Consider the following 22237-nt stretch of genomic DNA (forward strand, 5'->3'; position numbering starts at 1 on the left):
CATATGATATTACACTCCCATTGTTTATTCAATACCGCTGCAGCTTAAATTTGATGAATTTGAAAATCACACAGGGCACATAGACAGATATGCTAACAAGACCATCAAGGAGGCCATCATTTTATTTTGCTCAAAAATACCTTGTATGGGCTTTCCAGGAAGATACTGTAACATTTAAAGAGCAATTAGATTGCGTTGTGTGGTCCTTAAGCCTGGCAAAATAAATCCTTGAAATCCAGAGCATTTGCATTTCATAAATATGTCTCGCATGCATTTCCTGTGTCTCTTCAAAGCTGTACTGTACGAATGCATTTATCCCTTAAACTGATCAGAAGACATTATTATCAGCTAGTTTTAGGCTGTGACAGGTCGACTAATGGGTATACTTATTCCTATGTCTCAAGATCAATTTAAATCAGAGCGTGTAGATTTTAGGAACATGAAAAGAATGATTAAATCATCCGTGGGAGTTGAAAATCTTCACACATTTTCTGTTTCCTCTCGAGTGTCACTGGTCCTCTCTGATCACACCCTGTGTTGTGTGTGTGAAGGTGTGAGGGGGTTGGGTGTGTGCATACAATATTGTGTCAGAGGGGAGGAGACTATAACACAGTGTTAGAGTTCTCAGAATTCTTACTAATAATCCCCCAAAGGAAATTACATTAATCTGAATCTTTAGCAGCATTTCTGTCTAATTGATTCATACATTTATGGCACACTGTGTTGAGTGCATATTTCATGAGGCGTTGCTATGTTTAACCATTCTAGGGCATGCTCCTCTGTTCATGATTTCACTGCGTTCATTTATGGACTGTAGTAAGTAGAGTATCTGTGTGCTCAGGTGACACACAGAACACATGGCTTGGGGACTTCCTCATGCATGAACTAATGGGAGTGACAGGTCTCATGGGGTTTTAATACATTTACTCCTCCGTAAGCCCACCATTTAATGAATATGGTGTTATGGAACATGTTAATCCTGGGATGTTTCATGTCAAAGGTATAAACTGGAGAAAATGATGGATTGAGGAAGGGATTAACGGTCTGATGCAGGTGGTCATTATCCTGTGGAGTGGTCTGTTATATGAGATCCAGGCAGAGTTCTTTCAAGCTTCAGAGAGACAATATGAGGATGTAATGGAAGTATTATAGTGTTGTGCGCTGGGTCGTAGCCTTGTGTGATGGGTGACCTTGCCTGAGAGCTACACTAAAGAGTCATTTGAACACTATAACACTCGCTCCCGGATTGAACACTAGATTTTCTGCCCAGCGGTATTGGTTGATGTTGGAGCATGGAGGCTTGACAAACAGGGTATGAGTCAGTTAGACAGAGTCTTGGTGTGATCTTTAGATCACACCATTGTTTCTGACCTATTCATGATGAGTAAATTAACTTTTCACTCATTATCTTCTGGGGTCATTCCTCTAAACAGAATAATAATTTACTGGAAACTCAGGCCGGGTTTCCCATGGTGTGTAACTCTCTGAGACTTGACTCAGAGCACTAGCTGTAATTGTACTTCAGTGCAAAGTTAATTAAAACCAGTAATTGTAATTCTACTAATTTACAGTGTTTGATCTCAACTGTTGGAGGGAATATACATGCACTGATTTGTCTTTGTCTGTTTCATTCTCTCTCTTGGTCTCTGTGGACAGGTGTCTGGTGCAGTGATCCAGCCCCAGCGGTGCAAAGGTAGAGAGGGGGCATGGCAGCCGTTCCAGGCCTGGGGTGGCCTGGCCTGCTACTGTTGCTGCTGACTACTGTGGCCTCCACTCAGAGCCAAGGCTGTCCCCAGCGCTGTGAGTGCATGGCCAAGCTCAAGTCTGTGGCATGCCAGGGCAAGCGCCTGTCTGCCTTCCCCGACGGTATCTCCTCGGACACACGTCTGCTGGACCTGAGTGGGAACAGGCTTCGCTGGGTGGAGCATGGCGACCTCCTCTCCTTCCCTCGGCTGGAGGAGCTGGACCTGAGTGAGAACATCATCACCGTCCTGGAGCCCAACGCTTTCTCCAGCCTGCAGAGCCTGAGGGTGCTGTCGCTGAGGGGGAATCAGCTCAAACTGGTCCCCATGGGCGCCTTCTCACGCCTCACCAACCTCACCACACTGGACCTGAGCGGGAACAAGATTGTCATCCTGTTGGACTTCACCTTCCAGGACCTGAAAAGCCTGAGGAACCTGGAGGTTGGTGACAACGACCTGGTCTACATCTCCAACAAGGCCTTCCTGGGCCTGGTGGGTCTGAGGCAGCTCACCATTGAGAGGTGTAACCTGACCTCCATCTCCAGCCAGTCTCTGTCCTACCTCCGCAGCCTGGTCACTCTGCGCCTGCGCTACCTCAGCATCTCCTCCCTGGAGGACCGGAACTTCCGTAAACTGGGGGGGCTGCGGGGGCTGGAGATCGACCACTGGCCTTTCCTGGAGCACATCTCCCCCCACAGCCTCCAGGGCCTTAATCTGTCCTGGCTGTCGATCACAAACACCAACATCACCTCCGTGCCCACGGCTGCCCTGCGCAGCCTGCCCCACCTCATCAGCCTCAATCTCTCATACAACCCCATCTCCGTGCTGGAGTCCTGGGCCCTGAGGGACTTGGTCCGTCTGAAGGAGCTGCACCTGGTCAACACCAACCTGATGACGGTGCAGCCGTACGCCCTCGGCGGCCTTCGGCAGATCCGCCTGCTCAACCTGTCCACTAATGCCCTGGTAACCCTGGAGGAGGGTGCCTTCCAGTCCGTCAATACCCTGGAGACGCTGCGTGTGGATGGGAACCCTCTGTCCTGCGACTGCCGCCTGCTCTGGATCCTCCAGCGCAGGAAGACCCTCAACTTTGAAGGGAAGTCCCCAGTGTGTGCGGGCCCCATGGAGGTGCAGGGCAGGGCCCTCAGCGCATTCTCAGACTCTGCCCTCTTCGACCACTTTACCTGCCAGAAGCCCAAGATACGCAACAGGAAGCTGCAGCCAGTGACTGCCAGGGAGGGCCAGGTAGTGTCTTTTGTGTGCCGGGCGGAGGGTGAGCCCACACCTATCATCTTCTGGGTATCTCCCCAGCGCCGCCGGATCACTACCAAGAGTACTGGACGTGTCACCGTCCTACCCGAGGGAACGCTGGAGATCCGCTACGCCCAGCTGACTGACACCGGCACCTACATCTGCATTGCCAGCAATGCCGGGGGCAATGCCACCTACTTTGCCACGCTGACCGTGAGCGCACTGCCTCTGGACGCTGCACTCATGGCCAACCGCACATACTACACAGGTGACCTCAACGAGACCAATCTGAACGACACCAAGGTCTTCCTCAAGTTCACCTTGGACCTCAAGACAATCCTGATATCCACAGCCATGGGGTGTTGCTTGTTCCTTGGCGTGGTGGTCTTCTGTTTCCTGATGCTGTTTGCATGGAGCCAGGGCCGGGGACAGCACAAGAATAACTTCTCAGTTGAGTACTCTTTCAGAAAGGTGGACGGCCCTGCAGCCAGCGGCGGACAAGGAGGGGCTCGAAAGTTCAACATGAAGATGATTTGAGTCAGAAAACGGGTCACTCTGTTTACTAGTTGACTCAGATGGGGACACAATAATAACTTTGGACTTTATGATTCGGATCCCTATTGGTTCAGAAATAAACACATTAGGTGATCTAAGACAATGTACTAAAACTTTGTTTTGTATTTGTAAATGTCTGTATCAACAAAAAGTAATTGGGTAAATGGATTTGGTACAGACACATTTTTTCTCATTTGCTATTTGTGTATTGTGGTTTATCTTGTGCAGAGGAGTCTGGATGATAGTTAAAGATGTCACTAAATCCTATTGACTGTTAAGATTCAAAACACAACACCCCTGCACAGCTCCATCTGTCTCTTTTAAGCTTCTTAAAAAGGGAGGGTGACCTGGGGCTCTGAGGTATGGTGAATGCATGGAAAAAATGACCTTTATATTAAAGCATTGCATGCATTATCACCGCTTTTGCTACCTGGCATAGAGCAGTATAGTAGAGGCGCTTGTAGAAGTTGCACACATGGGGCAAACATTTGTAGTCTAGGGTCCGGGAAAAATGTGGCCTTTTATATCTCATGCAATTCTACATCATTTTAGATGACTGGAGACGAGCAGAATATTTTTTATACCTCACAAATTATTAAATTGTCAGGCTACTTTGACACTGACAAACTGAGAATCTGATATCAATAAAAACGAACTTGTCTTGAATCCATCACTAGCCTAGGTGTGTGGAGACACATATTCTACAATATGAGGAGGAAATTATAGTCCTAAAAAGGTTTCCAGTTTCACTGACTCCCCTAATGATGAGCAGCTCACTCATGGAGATGGCCGATGCGTTCGTGACAAAAGCTTGTCGCTCTCTTGTTTTACTTTGTAAGACAATGCTGTTCGCTCAATAGGCCTATTTGGAAGTTGAAAACGTGGTAGCCTACAATCAGATTAGTATTGTCTTTTCGGCAGGATCCATTTGATTTCCAACCTGTGTTGTCTCGCAATTTCATTTTAAATATTGCGAAAGGCCTGTTTTGGCTGCATGCTGTTCACTGACAGATTTGCCATGAGTTCCTGACTGTCAGCATGCCTTGTGATTGGGCTACACACAATCCACAGCAAGGCTATTTAAAAAAAATATATATATATATTGATTCTCTGTGGCTAAATTATAGTCCAACTCCTGATGTAGTATTCAGAATTATGTCATTTCTTTCTGAACACGGAAGTAATTCTATTACTTTGGCAAGTGTATTTGAATTCATCATGGGTGCTGTGGCACCTTCAGCACCCCTCCTGGGTCTATGATTCTATAAGGAAATAAATGATGAAGTGCAACTCTGGAGAGAGGAGAGTTGCAGGCTCATGTCTATCAGAACAGAGAGAGGAAGAGAGCTCATAGAAAGTGAATCTCATTCTAGTTATGTGAAGGATAGAGGCTGTCTTCTCGCTCTCACCGCAGCTATGGCCATGCGTTGGTCTATAAAGCTTACAGTGTTGCGCAAACCAGAAACCCGCGCTGGCCAACACAAATCAATTCTTGGAATATTAGGCACGTTTTAACATTACGTTTTTCAGGGGGCAGCCAGGAGAATTACAAAGGAGAACTTGAACTAACTCTGATAGCTTTTATTAGGATTTTTACATTTCAAACAGTGAAAATTATTTGTCATGCCATGAGAGGTACCGAATCCTGACAAATGGGTTCTGGAAAGAAGCAGTCAAAAACTGAGAGGTGCCGCCTCGCTCAAATGAAGCACTGCTTAACAGTGTTTTATATTGTACACTCCCAAGCTATAACCATACAGAATGACTTCAAATGCAAACTACATTACAGGAGACTTCCAACCTCATCTGTCATTCAACAGCATTAAATGCTGCTACACATTTGACTAGTTTCATTTTTCAAATGGATTTGTTACGTAAAGTACCCTGAATGACGAAGTGAAAAATATATAAACCTGGTGTACAGGTGAGTGATCACAAACAAAACCAGACACAATTTCCTATGGGATCAGATACCCTCGTGGTGGTGTATTTAGCAATAGTGACATGCCCTCAGACTGCACCCCATCTGAAAAAGTATACAAAACGTTTTGTGTATGTATATTGTTGTTGTTGTTGGGTGTTCAGATTTGTTGTCTCATTTTCTAAATGACTTGCTATATAACCTTTGTTAATTCGTCATTGTCTGATTGCAACTCAATATTAGGCATGTGTTCTTAATGTTTTGTACCCCCAGTGCATTTTGTAATCTTTAAAAGCTATTGTGGTTGTTCATAATGTGTTGTAAGTCAGATTTTATGTGGATAATTCTAAGTATAATTTCCTAACTGTTAATACCCAGTAATTTAATTATTATCAGACACAGATTGCCTGGCACAGAGATTTGCCCTTTCTGTGCTTTCTAAACAACTTATAAAGGGCAAGCGTGCAGTGTATTTGATCAGTTTCCTCTTTTAGGCTTAGGAAAGCAGTGGGAAGCCTGGTGACCAGCAGTGACAGTGTTTCTCATCAGGACCCAAGTCTCAGAGATATGCAGGAAAATGCTAATGTGACAGAGACCTTGGATGCTGGAAGAGAGGTCACAATGGAATGGAGCCAGACTGTGCTAGAGGGCCTTCCGTGCCCAATCACAAGGGCTGACATCATTTGCTTTCTGCAGATGAATTAGAATAGGATCAGAAACGATGTGAAGATTACACTGTTCCTTGAATATTTGTAAAACGTGTATTTGATTATGATGGCAGTATTTTGTATATTTTGGAAGAGCAGTTATTACTAAGGTTTTTTGAACCAGTAATAGGCAAAACTGTTTAATCATCCCTCTTAGCACTTTGTGCAGGTTCCTAGCACATACTGTAGTCAACATCCGTATTAGCACTGTGCAGCTGCCTAACACATAATCATTATTCTCTATCCACACTACAGGAGAAAATTCGTATTGGGATTTAGGGTGCTAATGTAGCACGGGATGTGTGAAACTTACTTCTCAGCCTGAAGTGTCCCGATTTGCGCCAGTGAAAAACTAGCATTTCGCACGGCGCTGACTTTTCAGGAGGACGGTCACATGTGCTAGCAAGGCAGAGGTCCTGAGTTTGCGCCAGGTATGGACCAAATCGTGAGAAAGTGGTACTTGCTAAGCAAGCAGCGTGACATCCTTTACACACTAATTTCTTATCCGTCATCAGGCTGATTTAAAGTTAATATCAACACCTGCCTGTCTGTCTGTGGTTTGGCAATATGTCACTCTAGTACACTGGCTCCATAGATCGTTCCCTCACTCAATGCCCCATTGCCAACAGTCCCAATAGTTTACCTTGCAGCCCTCTGCTGGAAGAAGCGTAATCTACAGCATTGTCACTGGAGAGAGGTTCACTTCATTCTGAATATAAGTACAACAACATGTAGAACAAAGAATCATGTCAGCTCTTTATTGCATTTCTATCTGCAATGTTCAACACCTTTTGGCAACTGATCCTGGACCTGAATGCACTGCACATTTAGCATCAGACCTTCATTGAATACTAATAATAAAATAACTACTTTTGTGTTCTGGGAAAAATAACAATATGATAAACATTCCTGTGTTTCAGCATCCTAAAGATTAAATTGATGTTGTTTACATTGTTCTGCAAATGTTGGGAGAATTTTGTATATTACTGTATGTTTTATATAAAAAAATACCCCAATTCAATTAAGCACCTTGTTTGTAACATATACAGTGCTTCGGAAAGTAAACCGCTTGACTTTTTCCACATTTTGTTACGTTACAGCCTTATTATAAAATGGATTAAATACATTTTTGTAATCAACAATCTACAAACAATACCCCATAATGACAAAGTGGAATCAGGTAGGTTTTTTGTGTGCAAATGTTTATACACTGCTCAAAAAAATAAAGGGAACACTAAAATAACACATCCTAGATCTGAATGAATGAATGAAATATTCTTATTAAATACTTTTTTCTTTACATAGTTGAATGTGCTGACAACAAAATCAAACAAAAATTATCAATGGAAATCAAATTTATCAACCCATGGAGGTCTGGATTTGGAGTCACACTCAAAATTAAAGTGGAAAACCACACTACAGGCTGATCCAACTTTGATGTAATGTCCTTAAAACAAGTCAAAATGAGGCTCAGTAGTGTGTGTGGCCTCCACGTGCCTGTATGACCTCCTCACAACGCCTGGGCATGCTCCTGATGAGGTGGCGGATGATCTCCTGAGGGATCTCCTCCCAGACCTGGACTAAAGCATCCGCCAACTCCTGGACAGTCTGTGGTGCAACGTGGCGTTGGTGGATGGAGCGAGACATGATGTCCCAGATGTGCTCAATTGGATTCAGGTCTGGGGAATGGGCGGGCCAGTCCATAGCATCAATGCCTTCCTCTTGCAGGAACTGCTGTCACACTCCAGCCACATGAGGTCTAGCATTGTCTTGCATTAGGAGGAACCCAGGGCCAACCGCACCAGCATATGGTCTCACAAGGGGTCTGAGGATCTCATCTCGGTACCTAATGGCAGTCAGGCTACCTCTGGCGAGCACATGGAGGGCTGTGCGGCCCCACAAAGAAATGCCACCCCACACCATGACTGACCCACCGTCAAACCGGTCATGCTGGAGGATGTTGCAGGCAGCAGAACGTTCTCCACGGCGTCTCCAGACTCTGTCATGTCTGTCACTTGTGCTCAATGTGAACCTGCTTTCATCTGTGAAGAGCACAGGGCGCCATTGGCGAATTTGCCAATCTTGGTGTTCTTTGGCAAATGCCAAACGTCCTGCACGGTGTTGGGCTGTAAGCACAACCCCCACCTGTGGACGTCGGGCCCTCATACCACCCTCATGGAGTCTGTTTCTGACCGTTTGAGCAGACAAATGCACATTTGTGGCCTGCTGGAGGTCATTTTGCTCCTCCTGCTCCTCCTTGCACAAATGCGGAGGTAGCGGTCCTGCTGCTGGGTTGTTGCCCTCCTACGGCCTCCTCCACGTCTCCTGATGTACTGGCCTGTCTCCTGGTAGCGCCTCCATGCTCTGGACACTACGCTGACAGACACAGCAAGCCTTCTTGCCACAGCTCGCATTGATGTGCCATCCTGGATGAGCTGCACTACCTGAGCCACTTGTGTGGCTTGTAGACTCCGTCTCATGCTACCACTAGTGTGAAAGCACCGCCAGCATTCAAAAGTGACCAAAACATCAGCCAGGAAGCATATCTGCAGGTCACCACCTGCAGATCCACTCCTTTATTGGGGGTGTCTTGCTAATTGCCTATAATTTCCACCTTTTGTCTATTCCATTTGAACAACAGCATGTGAAATGTATTGTCAATCGGTGTTGCTTCCTAAGTGGACAGTTTGATTTCACAGAAGTGTGATTGACTTGGAGTTACATTGTGTTGTTTAAGTGTTCCCTTTATTTTTTTGAGCAGTGTATATATATGTATGTGTATGTACAGTACCAGTCAAAAGTTTGGACACACCTTCTCATTCAAGGTTTATTTGTATTTTTTTGAGTTAGTTAACAACTAGTTAACAAGTTGTCTGTTTCGTTTACGAACCCGAGAGAAAACTCAATAACTCCACAACGGTAGTAACATTGGACTTGTGCAAAATGTCCAATGTCATCAGTTTGACCGATTTTAAAACCATCAGGATACTTTGAAACTGAATTGCCACCAACCAAGTATACCTTACTCAATTGTCTAAAAGATTGAATGGCAAATCTGGATGCTATCTTGCTAAAACCTACTACTTAAGGTGACAAAGGTACAAGAAAGATTCTAGTACATTATGGTAGCTCATTTCTCATTAATGAGAAGTCATAGAAGTCCATTTATGACTAGTTGAGACATGGGGGAGAATCCCAACGCGACATTGAAGGAAATTAACTTCAACAGAACTAGTGATACATTCTGTGTATAATACAGATGTGACAACTTCGTGGTTAGTTACGTGTAACTGCTATAACCACCAGAAAGACGCTTAGCCACATAACGGAATGGAGTTGGGGTCTCTATAAGTCACAGGCCAAGTTGTTTGTCTTTTAAGACCCCATGAACAACCTTCTAATGCTTCTTACTGTAGCCTATGTCTCAATTTCTGTCACAAAATAAAACAGTGACATCCCACTGGGCACAGAGGTCTATTTTAGATTTACATTTGGTTGAGTTGTCATTCAACTAACATGAATTCAACATGAAATCAACAAAAAATGTCACCATGACATTGGATTTAGGTTCAAAGTTGGGTGAAAAAAATACGAAATTCCCTTACGTTGATGATTTTTTGCAAATCCAATCAACTTCATCACATAGAATAATTTTGTTTAAATTACGTGGAAACAATGTGAAACCAGGATAAGATTCCTGGCTTTGCTAACTTTACTTGCTAACAATACATTTTATCCACCATGTCTTGATCATCAAAATGCCACATCTCAATTGACTCGTCTTGCCAGTAGCTATCAAAGAGGAAAAAGTCGAATTCATGATAATGTTAATTTTGAGGGTCATTTTGAACATGGACTGTTTAACCTTAAAGTAAACAATGCATGTGAAATACTTTTCAAATTGCTTTATTTTCCAACCAGATCAAAGTATGGTGTTCTGTATTAAATGTTACTGTCCTGCAATTTAAAGAAAACGTTCATTGTCCCTCTATCAGAATAATGGCTTCAGTCAAACCTTCTCATCCCATCCCACTGGGCAAAAACTGGTTGAATCAATGTTGTTTCCATGTCATTTCAACAAAACATTTCTATGTGATGCCGATGAATCAACATGGAAAACTAATTGCATTTTCAAAAAGTCATCAACATAAGGTAACTCAGTATTTTCTTCATCCAACTTTTTACCTAAATCCAATGTTGATTTAATATTGAATTTGCGTTAGTTGAATGACAATCCTATGTTTCACGGAATCGTGGCTGAATGACGACATGGATATTCAGCTAGCGGGATATACACTGCACTGGCAGGATAGAACAGCACACTCCGGTAAGACAAGGGGGAGCGGTCTGTGCATATTTATAAACAACAGCTGGTGCACTAAATCTAAGGAAGTCTCTACATTTTGCTCGCCTGAAGTAGAGTATATTGTGAGAAATTGCAGGCCACACTACTTGCCTAGAGAGTTCTCAGCTATACTTTTCGTGGCTGTTTATTTACCACCACAAACAGATGCTGGCACTAAGACCGCACTCAGTCAGCTGTATAAGGAAATAAGCAAACAGACAACCACTCACCCAGAGGCGGTGCTCCTAGTGGCCGGAGACTTTAATGCAGAGAAACTTAAATCAGTTCTACCAACTCTCCATCAACATGTTAAATGTGCAACCAGAGGGAAACATTTTTTTCTAGATCACCTGTACTCCACACACAGAGATGCGTACAAAGCTCTCCTTCGCCCTCCATTTGGTAAATCCGACCACAACTCTATCCTCCTGATTCCTGCTTACAAGCAAAAATTAAAGCAGGAAGCACCAGTGACTCGGTCTATAAAATACTGGTCAGATGAAGCAGATGCTAAACACCAGGACTGTTTTGCTATCACAGACTGGAACATGTTCCGGGATTCTTCCGATGACATTGAGGAATACACCACATCAGTCACTGGCTTTATCAATAAGTGCATCGAGGACATCGTCCCCACAGTGACTGTACGTACATACCCCAACCAGAAGCCATGGATTACAGGTAACATTCGCACTGAGCTAAAGGGTAGAGCTGCTGCTTTCAAGGTGTGGGACTCTAACACGGAAGCTTACAAGAAATCCCGCTATGCCCTGCGACGAACCATCAAACAGGCAAAGTGTCAATACAGGGCTAAGATTGAATCATACTACACCGGCTCCGATGCTCGTCGGATGGGGCAGGGCTTGCAAACTATTACAGACTACAAAGGGAAGCACAGCCGCGAGCAGCCCAGTGACACGAGCCTACCAGACGAGCTAAATCACTTCTATGCTCACTTCGAGGCAAACAACACTGAGGCATGCATGAGAGCATCAGCTGTTCCCCGACAACTGTGTGATCACGCTCTCCGTAGCCGACGTGAGTAAGACCTTTAAACAGGTCGACATACACAAGGCTGCGGGGCCAGACGGATTACCAGGACGTGTGCTCCAGGCATGTGCTGACAAACTGGCAGGTGTCTTCACTGACATTTTCAACATTTCCCTGATTGAGTCTGTAATACCAACATGTTTCAAGCAGACAACCATAGTCCCTGTGCCCAAGAACACAAAGGCAACCTGCCTAAATGACTACAGACCCGTAGCCCTCACGTCCGTAGCCATGAAGTGCTTTGAAAAACTGGTAATGGCTCACATCAACACCATTATCCCAGAAACCATAGACCCACTCCAATTTGCATACCGTCCAAACAGATCCACAGATGATGCAATCTCTATTGCACTCCACACTGCCCTTTCCCACCTGGACAAAAGGAACACCTATGTGAGAATGCTATTCATTGACTACAGCTCAGCGTTCAACACCATAGTACCCTCAAAGCTCCTCACTAAGCTAATGAACCTGGGACGAAACACCTCCCTCTGCAACTGGATCCTGGACTTCCTGATGGGCCGCCCCCAGGTGGTGAGGGTAGGTAGCAACACATTTTCCACGCTGATCCTCAATCCTGGAGCTCCCCAGGGGTGCATGCTCCGTCCTCTCCTGTACTCTCTGTTCACCCATGACTGCATGGCCAGGCACGACTCCAACACCATCATTAAGTTTGCAGACGACACAACAGTGGTAGGCCTGATCACCGACAACGACGAGACAGCCTTTAGGGAGGAGGTCAGATGGAGATGATTGTGGACTACAGGAAAAGGAGCGACGAGCACGCCCCCATTCTTATCGATGGGGCTGTAGTGTAGCAGGTTGAGAGCTTCAAGTTCCTTGGTGTCCACATCAATAACAAACTAGAATGGTCCAAACACACCAAGACAGTCGTGAAGATGGCACGACAAAGCCTATTCCCCCTCAGGAAACTAAAAACATTTGGCATGGGTCCTGAGATCCTCAAAAGGTTCTACAGCTGCAACATCGAGAGCATCCTAACCAGTTGCATCACTGCCTGGTACGGCAATTGCTCGGCCTCCGACCGCAAGGCACTTCAGAGGGTAGTGCGTACGGCCCAGTACATCACTGGGGCAAAGCTGCCTGCCATCCAGGACCTCTACACCAGGCGGTGTCAGAGGAAGCATGGCAAGCGGTACCGGAGTGCCAAGTCTAGGACAAAAAGGCTTCTCAACAGTTTTTACCCCCAAGCCATAAGACTCCTGAACAGGTAACCAAATGGTTACCTGGACTATTTGCATTGTGTGCCCCCCCCAAACCCCTCTTTTACGCTGCTGCTACTCTCTGTTTATCATATATGCATAGTCACTTTAACTATACATTCATGTACATACTACCTCAATTGGCCCGACCAACCAGTGCTCCCACACATTGGCTAACCGGGCAATCTGCATTGTGTCCCACCACCCGCCAACCCCTCTTTTTACGCTACTGCTACTCTCTGTTCATCATATATGCATAGTCACTTTAACCATATCTACATGTACATACTACCTCAATAAGCCAGACTAACCGGTGTCTGTATATAGCCTTGCTACTGTTATTTTCAAATGTCTTTTTACTGTTGTTTTATTTCTTTACTTACCTACACACACACACACATATCTTTTTTTTCGCACTATTGGTTAGAGCCTGTAAGTAAGCATTTCACTTGTTGTATTTGGCGCACGTGACAAATAAACTTTGATTTGATTTGATTTGGCAACTGAAATAAATGTAAATCAAAAATAGACTTCTGTGCCCAGTGGGATGTCACTGTTTTATTCTGTGACAGAAATTGAGACATATGCTTCCCCCTTATAATGTTAGTCACTCTGTTAGGTCAGGGCTCTTTTCTCAAAGAACATGCCTGTAAACGCTTTCTAGAGAGGAAGCTACTTCGTCATGTCACAAAGGTGAAGATTCAACAAGTCAGTCAGTGACACTCAGTCATGTCAGTACAAAAGGTGAGCGATGAAGATGGAGCCACTGAGATGCACAGTGGTTGTATTGAAATAAGGTTGATTCTACCTTGGTTCTCATCTGTTGGTAACAACAAAAGATGTTGGCTGACAATGTAGTGGGACAAAAAAACATACCTTGGCCTGTGACTCATAGAGACCCCTACCCCAATCCGTTATGTGGCTAAGCATCTTTCTGGTGGTTGCAGCAGTTACATTTAACTAACCACAAAGTTGTCACATCTGTATTATACACAGAATGTATCACTAGTTCTGTTGAAATGTATCTCCTATGTGAAGTTGGTATTCTCCCCCTCATCTCACCTAGTCATACCTGCACTTTACTGACCTCTCATTAATGAGAAATGTATTTGTATTTGTATTTATTATGGATCTCCATTAGCTGCTGCCAAGGCAGCTGCTACTCTGCCTGGGGTCCAGCAAAATTAAGGAAGTTTATACAATTTTTTAAATATTACAATACATTCACAGATTTCACAACACACTGTGTGCCCTCAGGCCCCTACTCCACCACTACCACATATCTACAGTACTACAGTAAACCCATGTGTATGTGTGTGTGTAGTGCGTATGTTATCGTGTGTGTGTATGTGTGCACGTGTATGCATGTGTCTGTGCCTATGTTTGTGCTGCTTCACAGTCCCCGCTGTTCCATAAGGTTTTTTTTATCATTTTTTTCAAATCTAATTGTACTGCTTGCATCAGTTACTTGATGTGGAATATAGTTCTATGTAGTCATGGCTCTATGTAGTACTGTGTGCCTCCCATAGTCTGTTCTAGACTTGGGGACTGTGAAGAGACCTCTGGTGGCATGTCTTGTGGGGTATGCATGTGTGTCCGAGCTGTGCAACAGTAGTTCAAACAGACAGCTCAGTGCATCACAACATGTCAATACCGCTCACAAATACAAGTAGTGAAGAAGGCAATCTCTCCTCCACTTTGAGCCATGAGAGATTGACATGCATATTGTTAATGTTAGCTCTCTGTGTACATCCAAGGGCCAGCCGTGCTGCCTTGTTCTGAATCAATTGTAATTTTCCTAAGTCCTTTTTTGTGGCACCTTACCACACGACTGAACAGTAGTCAAGATGCGACAAAACTAGGGCCTGTAGGACCTGCCTTGTCGATAGTGTTGCTAAGAAGGAAGAGCAGCGCTTTATTGTGGACATACTTCTCCCCATCTTAGCTACTGTTGTATCAATGTGTTTTGACCAGGACAGTTTACAATCCAGGGTTTCTCCAAACAGTTTAGTCATCTGAACTTGCTCAATTTCCACATTATTTATTACAAGATTTATTTGAGGTTTTGGGTTTAGTGAATGATTTGTCCCAAATACAATGCTTTCAGTTTTACAAATATTTAGGGCTAACTTATTCCTTGCCAACCACTCTGAAACTAACTGCAACTCTTTGTAAAGTGTTGCAGTCATTTCAGTGTTGAGTCATCCGCATACATAGAAACCTCTGGCTTTACTCAAAGTCAGTGGCATGTCGTTAGTAAAGATTGAAAGGAGCAAGGGGCCTAAACAGCTGCCTGGGGAATTCCTGATTCTACCTGGATTATGTTTGAGAGGCTTCCATTAAAGAACACCCTATGTGTTCTGTTAGACAAGTAACTCTTTATCCACATTATAGCAGGGAGTGTAAAGCCAAAACGCATACGTTTTTACAGCAGCAGACTATGATCGATAATGTCAAAAGCTGCACTGAAATCTAACAAGACAGCCCCCACAATCATTTTATCATCAATTCCTCTCAGCCAATCATCAGTCATTTGTGTAAGTGCTGTGCTTGTTGAGTGTCCTTCCCTATACGCGTGCTGAAAGTCTGTTGTCAATTTGATTACTGTGAAATAGCATTGTATCTGGTCAAACACATTTTTTCCCAGAAGTTTACTAAGGGTTGGTAACAGGCTGATTGGTTGGCTATTTGAGCCAGTAAAGGGGGCTTTACTATTCTTGTGTAGCGAAATGACTTTAGCTTCCCTCCAGGCCTGAGGGCACACACTTTCTAGTAGGCTTAAATTGAAGATGTGGCAAATAGGAGTGGCAATATCGTCTGCTATTACCCTCAATAATTTTCCCTCCAGATTGTCAGACCCCGGTGGCTTGTCATTTTTGATAGACAACAATAATTTTTTCACCTCTTCCACTCTGACTTTACGGAATTGAAAAGTACAATTCTTGCCTTTCATAATTTGGTCCAATATACTTTTTTATTTATTTTTATTTCACCTTTATTTAACCAGGTAGGCTAGTTGAGAACAAGTTCTCATTTACAACTACGACCTGGCCAAGATAAAGCAACACAGTGTGACACAGACAACAACACAGAGTTACACATGGAGAAACAATAAACAAGCCAATAACACAATAAACAAGTCAATGACACAGTAGAAAAAAAGAAAGTCTATATACAGTGTGTGCAAAAGGCAAGAGGAGGTAGACAATAAATAGGCCATAGGAGCGAATAATTACAATTTAGCAGATTAACACTGGAGGGATAAATGAACATATGATGATGTGCAAGTAGAGATACTGGTGTGCAAAAGACAAGAAAAGTACATTTTAAAAAAACAGTATGGGGATGAGGTAGGTAGATTGGGTGGGCAATTTACAGATGGACTATGTACAGCTGCAGCGATCGGTTAGCTGCTCAGATAGCTGATGTTTAAAGTTAGTGAGGGAAATAAAAGTCTCCAACTTCAGCGATTTTTGCAAATCGTTCCAGTCACTGGCAGCAGAGAACTGTGAGGAAAGGAGGCCAAATGAGGTGTTGGCTTTGGGGATGATCAGTGAGATATACCTGCTGGAACGTGTGCTACGGGTGGGTGTTGTTATCGTGACCAGTGAACTGAGATAAGGCGCTTTACCTAGCATAGACTTATAGATGACCTGGAGCCAGTGGGTCTGGCGACGAATATGTAGCGAGGGCCAGCCGACTAGAGCATACAGGTCGCAGTGGTGGGTGGTATAAGGTGATTTGGTAACAAAACGGATGGCACTGTGATAGACTGCTTCCAGTTTGCTGAGTAGAGTATTGGAAGCTATTTTGTAGATGACATCGCCAAAGTCGAGGATCGGTAGGATAGTCAGTTTTACTAGGGTAAGTTTGGCGACGTGAGTGAAGGAGGCTTTGTTGCAAAATAGAAAGCCGATTCTAGATTTGATTTTGGATTGGAGATGTTTAATATGAGTCTGGAAGGAGAGTTTACACTCTAGCGAGACACCTAGGTATTTATAGATGTCCACATATTCTAGGTCGGAACCGTCCAGGGTGGTATGCATTTGGTTTTACTAGGGTTTAAAAGCAGTTGGAGGCCACATGGATGTGTAGTGTCAGCCTTTGTTGCTGGCATGTCATCCCTAAATTGGCTTATCTTGTCAATGAAAAAGTCATTAAACCTCTTCAGGATAGGTGGGTCCCCTGCAGGACTGTTGAGCTAATGTAGGCTAATGCGATTAGCATGAGGTTGTAAGTAACAAGAACATTTCCCAGGACATAGACATATCTGATATTGGCAGAAAGCTTAAATTCTTGTTAATCTAACTGCACTGTCCAATTTACAGTAGCTATTACAGTGAAATAATACCATGCTATTGTTTGAGGAGAGTGCACAGTTTTGAACATGAAAAGTTATTAATAAACAAATTAGGCACATTTGGGCAGTGTTGATACAAAATACTGAACAGAAATACAATGGTTTACTGGATCATTGGAACTGTGGCATGCCATCCTACAATCTAAGCTTGATGCCCTCAATCTCACACAAATTATCAATGAACCCACCAGGTACAACCCCAAATCCGTAAACACGGGCACCCTCATAGATATCATCCTAACCAACTTGCCCTCCAAATACACCTCTGCTGTTTTCAACCAAGATCTCAGCAACCACTGTCTCATTGCCTGCATCCGTAATGGGTCTGCGGTCAAACGACCACCCCTCATCACTATAAAACGCTCCCTACAACACTTCAGCAAGCAGGCCTTTCTAATCGACCTGGCATCTTTCTGGTGGTTATAGCAGTTACATTTAACTAACCACAAAGTTGTCACATCTGTATTATACACAGAATGTATCACGAGTTCAGTATCCTGGAAGGACATTGACCTCATCCCGTCAGTAGAGGATGCCTGGTTATTCTTTAAAAGTGCCTTCCTCACCATCTTAAATAAGCATGCCCCATTCAAAAAATGTTTAACCAGGAACAGATATAGCCCTTGGTTCTCTCCAGACCTGACTGCCCTTGACCAGCACAAAAACATCCTGTGGTATTCTGCATTAGCATCGAATAGCCTCCGTGATATGCAACTTTCCAGGGAAGCTAGGAACAAATATACACAGGCAGTTAGGAAAGCTAAGGCTAGCTTTTTCAAGCAGAAATTTGCATCCTGTAGCACAAACTCAAAAAAGTTCTGGGACACTGTAAAGTCCATGGAGAATAAGAGCACCTCCTCCCAGCTTCCCACTGCACTGAGGATAGGAAACTCTGTCACCACTGATAAATCCACTATAATTGAGAATTTCAATAAACATTTTTCTACGGCTGGCCATGCTTTCCACCTGGCTACCCCTACCCCGATTCATAGCCCTCCACACCCCACAGCAACTCGCCCAAGCCTCCCCTATTTCTCCTTCACCCAAATCCAGATGGCTGATGTTCTGAAAGAGCTGCAAAATCCGGACCCCTACAAATCAGCCGGGCTAGACAATCTTGACCCTCTCTTTCTAAAATGATCTGACGAAATTGTTGCAACCCCTATTACTAGCCTGTTCAACCTCTCTTTCGTATCATCTGAGATTCCCATAGATTGGAAAGCTGCCGCGGTCAACCCCTCTTCAAAGGGGGAGACACTCTAGACCCAAACTGTTACAGACCTATATCTATCCTACCCTGCCTTTCTAAGGTCTTCGAAAGCCAAGTTAACAAACAGATCACCGACCATTTCGAATCCCACCGTACCTTCTCCGCTATGCAATCTGGTTTCAGAGCTGGTCATGGGTGCACCTCAGCCATGCTCAAGGTCCTAAACGATATCATAACCGCCATCGATAAGAGACATTACTGTGCCACTTCATCGACCTGGCTAAGGCTTTCGACTCTGTCAATCACCACATTCTTATTGGCAGACTCAACAGCCTTGGTTTCTCAAATGATTGCCTCGCCTGGTTCACCAACTACTTCTCTGATAGAGTTCAGTATGTCAAATCGGAGAGCCTGTTGTACGGATCTCTGGCAGTCTCTATGGGGGTGCCACAGGGTTCAATTCTCGGGCCGACTCTCTTCTCTGTATACATCAATTATGTCGCTCTTGCTCCTGGTGATTCTTTGATCCACCTCTACGCAGACAACAGCATTCTGTATACCTCTGGCCCTTCTTTGTACACTGTGTTAACTAACCTCCAGACGAGCTTCAATGGCATACAACTCTCCTTCCGTGGCCTCCAACTGCTCTTTAATGCAAGTAAAACTAAATGCATGCTCTTCAACCAATCGCTGCCCGCTCCTGCCCGCCCGTCCAGCATCACTACTCTGGACGGTTCTGACTTAGAATATGTGGACAACTACAAATGCCTAGTTGTCTGGTAAGATTGTAAGCTCTCCTTCCAAACTCACATTAAACATCTCCAATCCAAAATTAAATCTAGAATCGGCTTCCCATTTCACAACAAAGCATCCTTCACTCATGCTGCAAAACATGCCCTCGTAAAACTAATCGTCCTACCAATCCTCGACTTCGGCGATGTCATTTACAAAATAACCTCCAACACTCTACTCAACAAATTAGATGAAGTCTATCACAGTGCCATCCGTTTTGTTACCAAAGCCCCATATACTACCCACCGCTGCGACCTGTACGCTCTCGTTGGCTGGCCCTCGCTTCATACTCGTCACCAAACCCTCTGGCTCCAGGTCATCTACAAGTCTTTGCTAGGTAAAGCCCCCCCTTATCTCAGCTCACTGGTCACCATAGCAGCACCCACCCGTAGCACGTGCTATAGCAGGTATATCTCACTGATCACCCCCAAAGCCAATTCTTCCTTTGGCCTCCTCTCCTTCCAGTTCTCTGCTGCCAACGACTGGAACGAACTGCAAAAATCCTTAAGGCTGGAGACTCTTCTCTCCCTCACTAGCTTTAAGCACCAGCTGTCAGAGATCACAGATCACTGCACCTGTACATAGCCCATCTGTAAATAGCCCATCCAACTACCTCATCCCCATACTATATGTATTTATTTATCTTGCTCCTTTGCACCCCAGTATCTTTACTTGCACATTCATCTTCTGCACATTCTACCATTCCAGTGTTTAATTGCTATATTGAAATTACTTTGCCACCATGGTCAATTTATTGCCTTACCTCCCTTATCCTACCTCATTTGCACATGCTGTATATATACGTTTTCTACTGTATTATTGATTGTATGTTTGTTTATTCCATATACAACTGCGTTATTGTATGTGTCGATCTGCTTTGTTTTATCTTGGCCAGGTCGCAGTTGCAAATGAGAACTTGTTCTCAACTAGCCTACCCGGTTAAATAATTTAAAAAATCAGTCTAAAATGTTGCACATACACTGCTGCCATCTAGTGGCCAAAATCTGAATTGCAACTGGGCTGGAATAATACATTATGGCCTTTCTCTTGCATTTCAAAGATGATGGTACAAAAAATACAAACAAATGTATGTTTTTTTCTTTGTATTAACTTTTACCAGATCTAATGTGTAATATTCTCCTACATTCCTTTCACATTTCCACAAACTTCAAAGTTTTTCCTTTCAAATGGTACCAATAATATGCATTTCCTTGCTTCAGGGCTTTTGAAAATATGCTTTGCAGCGAAAGCAATCCAAGCTTTTGTGAGTGTATCAATCAATGCTAGAACAGCTAGCCCCAAATTAGCATGGTCACGAAAGTCAGAAAAGCAATAAAATTAATCGCTTACCTTTGATAATCTTCCGATGTTTGCACTCACGAGACTCTCAGTTACACAATAAATGTTATTTTTGTTCGATAAATATTATGTTTATAACAAAAAAACACCATTTGGGTTGCGCATTATGTTCAGAAAACCAAAGCCTCGTTCCGTTCGACGAAAATTCCAAAAAGTATCCGTAATGTTCGTAGAAACATGTCAAATGTTTTTTATAATCAATCCTCAGGTTGTTATTAACAAACATAATCGATAATATTTCAACCGGACCGTAACCTATTCAAAAAAAGAGAGAAAGAAAATGGAGAGCTACCCCTCTCGCACGCAGGAACTAATCAAAGGACACCTGACTAGTTTTTAAAAAATCTCGCTCATTTTTCAAAATAAAAGCCTGACACTATGTCTAAAGCCTGGTCACAGCCTGAGGAAGCCATTGGAAAATGAATATGGTTGATACCCCTTTAAATGGAAGAAAGACGGGCAAGGAAACACAGATAAAAAATAAAAAAAATCACTTCCGGGTTAGATTTCCTCAGGTTTTCACCTGCATAATCAGTTTTCTTATACTCACAGACAATATTTTGACAGTTTTGGAAACTTTGGAGGGTTTTCTATCCCAATTTGTAAATGATATGCATATTCTACGATCTGGACCTGAGAAATTGTCCGTTTACCTTGGGAACGTTATTTAAAAAAATAAAGAATTCTGACCTCTAGCGTCAAGAGGTTAAGAGGTTTTTAAAGTAGTTGGCAATATCAGTGGGCTTTGTGATGAATGAGCCATCTGATTCAATGAATGATGGAGCCGAGTTGGCCTTTTTTCCGCAAATTTAATTTAAGGTGCCCCAAAGCTTTTTACTATCATTCTTATAACATTTATCTTTGTTTCATAGTATAGTTTATTTTGATTTAGTTTAGTCACATGATTTCTTAATTTGCAAAACGTTTGCCTGTCAGTTGGGCTGCGGGCCAGAAGATTGAGAGTTCGCCGACCACCGCAGACGAGCTCACTCTCCCTGCCTGTTTCATTACACTACGATCAGAGCTGGCTGCAGACAATGATCAGCTAGGGGGAAATCAGATTTTCAACATTTTGATGCCATATTTATAATTATATCAAATATATGCAAGAAATTTTCCACCTGTGCCAATACACCACACAACCAATAAACAAAGCATACCGACTTCAGGCGCTTCAATATCATGGTTTGCGTTTTCAACACCACAATAAATAGACTTTGTCAACCTCGACAAACAGAAAATACATCCCTCCCTACCTTATAAGCTATATCCAGTATCGAAGGTCTGGTTTAACAATCTCAGAATGTCATTCAACTTTTTGGTGTTTTGTAACAGATGTTTCTTTCCATTCATCTAATGGCCGCTGCACAGTTTGGATTGATTGATTGACTCTATTTGTCAGTTTCAAAAAATACATACATACACAAAGATTTTTTTAAGTGACTGGGATTGCACACTAATGCCGGGGACATATTTCTATTGTGATCCCTATATTTTACATAAATAGATATACAATTACATAGATACAGACACATTACAGAGATAGAGACGAAAACATTCTCAACCTCCAGATGAGTATGAGGGGGGGCGTTTATACAGGTGAAGTTGGAAGTTTACATACAGTGGGGCAAAAAAGTATTTAGTCAGCCACCCATTGTGCAAGTTCTCCCACTTAAAAAGATGAGAGAGGCCTGTAATTTTCATCATAGGTACACTTCAACTATG

The 22237-nt window shown here is 43.4% G+C and overlaps 1 protein-coding gene across 1 annotated transcript in view; it reads left to right on the plus strand.

The window, feature by feature from the left end:
* LOC129855163 (leucine-rich repeat and immunoglobulin-like domain-containing nogo receptor-interacting protein 3) overlaps nucleotides 1-7194 on the plus strand; it is a 49700-nt gene extending 42506 nt beyond the window's left edge. Inside the window, exon 2 of the mRNA XM_055922537.1 lies at nucleotides 1657-7194. Coding sequence (XP_055778512.1) covers nucleotides 1707-3527 — 1821 coding nt within the window. The 5' untranslated portion in view covers nucleotides 1657-1706 and the 3' untranslated portion in view covers nucleotides 3528-7194. The remainder of the gene's footprint in view (nucleotides 1-1656) is intronic.
* Nucleotides 7195-22237: the final 15043 nt, after the last annotated feature.

This window comes from Salvelinus fontinalis, chromosome 5 (genome assembly GCF_029448725.1).
Source record: "Salvelinus fontinalis isolate EN_2023a chromosome 5, ASM2944872v1, whole genome shotgun sequence".
In the NCBI taxonomy this organism is placed as follows: domain Eukaryota; kingdom Metazoa; phylum Chordata; class Actinopteri; order Salmoniformes; family Salmonidae; genus Salvelinus; species Salvelinus fontinalis.